At 41.5% G+C, this 1,254-nt stretch overlaps 1 protein-coding gene across 1 annotated transcript in view; it reads left to right on the top strand.

Moving 5' to 3' along the window:
• The window catches only part of WDR35 (WD repeat domain 35), a 141,970-nt gene that overhangs the window by 78,371 nt on the left and 62,345 nt on the right, over window positions 1-1,254 (top strand). The window contains exon 16 of the mRNA XM_007939250.1: window positions 871-980. Within this exon, the coding sequence (XP_007937441.1) occupies window positions 871-980 (110 nt within the window). The remainder of the gene's footprint in view (window positions 1-870; window positions 981-1,254) is intronic.

Raw genomic sequence — 1,254 nt, 5'->3', positions numbered from 1 at the left:
GTAGTTGAACCTGTGGGCTTGGGACCATAGTCACAGGGGATATCAAGCTCAATTGGCATAACATACTACACAGAACATTGTTCTGCCTCCTATTTAGGCGAGTAGTGATGGGATCTTAAAAGCTAGCAAGCTGCCATCTAGATGCAACGATGGGTCTCTCCTCATCCAGAGTAAAGAAGAATGAAGAAAACCAAAATTCATGGAAACAATTAGTCCTAGCAACTGGCACACTATGCGATCCGCAGCCTATACAACTATGAGACCAGAAGAACTAGATGGTGCCCGGCGACCACTGTTAACCACTCGGAGGAGTATCTATGTAGGAGAACCTGGATAGAGAGGAAGAACAATGTGGAACAAAACTCAAAATCATTTGCGGAAAAAGAAAAAAAAAAGGGGACCAGGTTTTCTGGTCTGATAGAGCCTAATGGAACCACTGAGACTATGGCCCCTAGCTGCCCTTCAGGTCTGAAATTGAACCCACACCTGTGGCTTCTAGCCAAACAAAAGAAGGCATATGAGTTGAACATTTACCTGAGGTAGACACATTTCTTGGAGAGAACAATCATGGGAGAAAGAAGGGCTGTTTATGCATAGGGAGACAGCTTGGGGGCAGGGGTGCATGGAGGGATGGACTCAAGGAAGACGTAACTATCAGGAGGAAGTGGGGGGAGCTGTTGCATTGGGGTAAATTTTAGTCAATGTCATGAGACAAAGTGTATGTGAACTGGTATATGGAAAGTGAATTTACTCTGTAAACTTTCACCCAAATCACACACACACAGAAAATAATAATAATAATAAAAAGAGAGTAGTAGTTTACTATTATTATAATAAATTTGCTTTAGTAATCAAAAGTAATTTCCCTAGGGTCGTGAGTCTGGCACCATTCAGAGATACAGTCTACCTAACGTCGGTTTGATTCAAAAGTATTCCCTCAATTGCCGAGCCTACCAGTTATCCTTGAATTGCAATTCTAGGTAAGCCTGAAATCTCTCCTTATTTAGATGTTAGAATTAGAAGTTATCTGTTGAGATTGCCAAATTTATATAATAAATATACAGATGTGTTTGCTTTAAACTTGTCTTACAGTTTATTGTAGTTTTATTATCCTATGGTTAGTTTAAATGTCTTTCTCTGATTGTTGTTGTTGTTATGTGCCTTCGAGTCGGCCCCGACTCATAGCGACCCCTCCTTGGGTTTCCGAGGCAGTATCACTACGGAAGTAGGATTGCCCAACCTTCCTTCCGAGGA

This window comes from Orycteropus afer, unplaced genomic scaffold, assembly GCF_000298275.1.
Source record: "Orycteropus afer afer isolate SDZICR_OR568_19922 unplaced genomic scaffold, OryAfe1.0 scaffold00058, whole genome shotgun sequence".
NCBI classification, from domain to species: domain Eukaryota; kingdom Metazoa; phylum Chordata; class Mammalia; order Tubulidentata; family Orycteropodidae; genus Orycteropus; species Orycteropus afer.
This window is presented reverse-complemented; position numbering and strand designations above follow the sequence as displayed.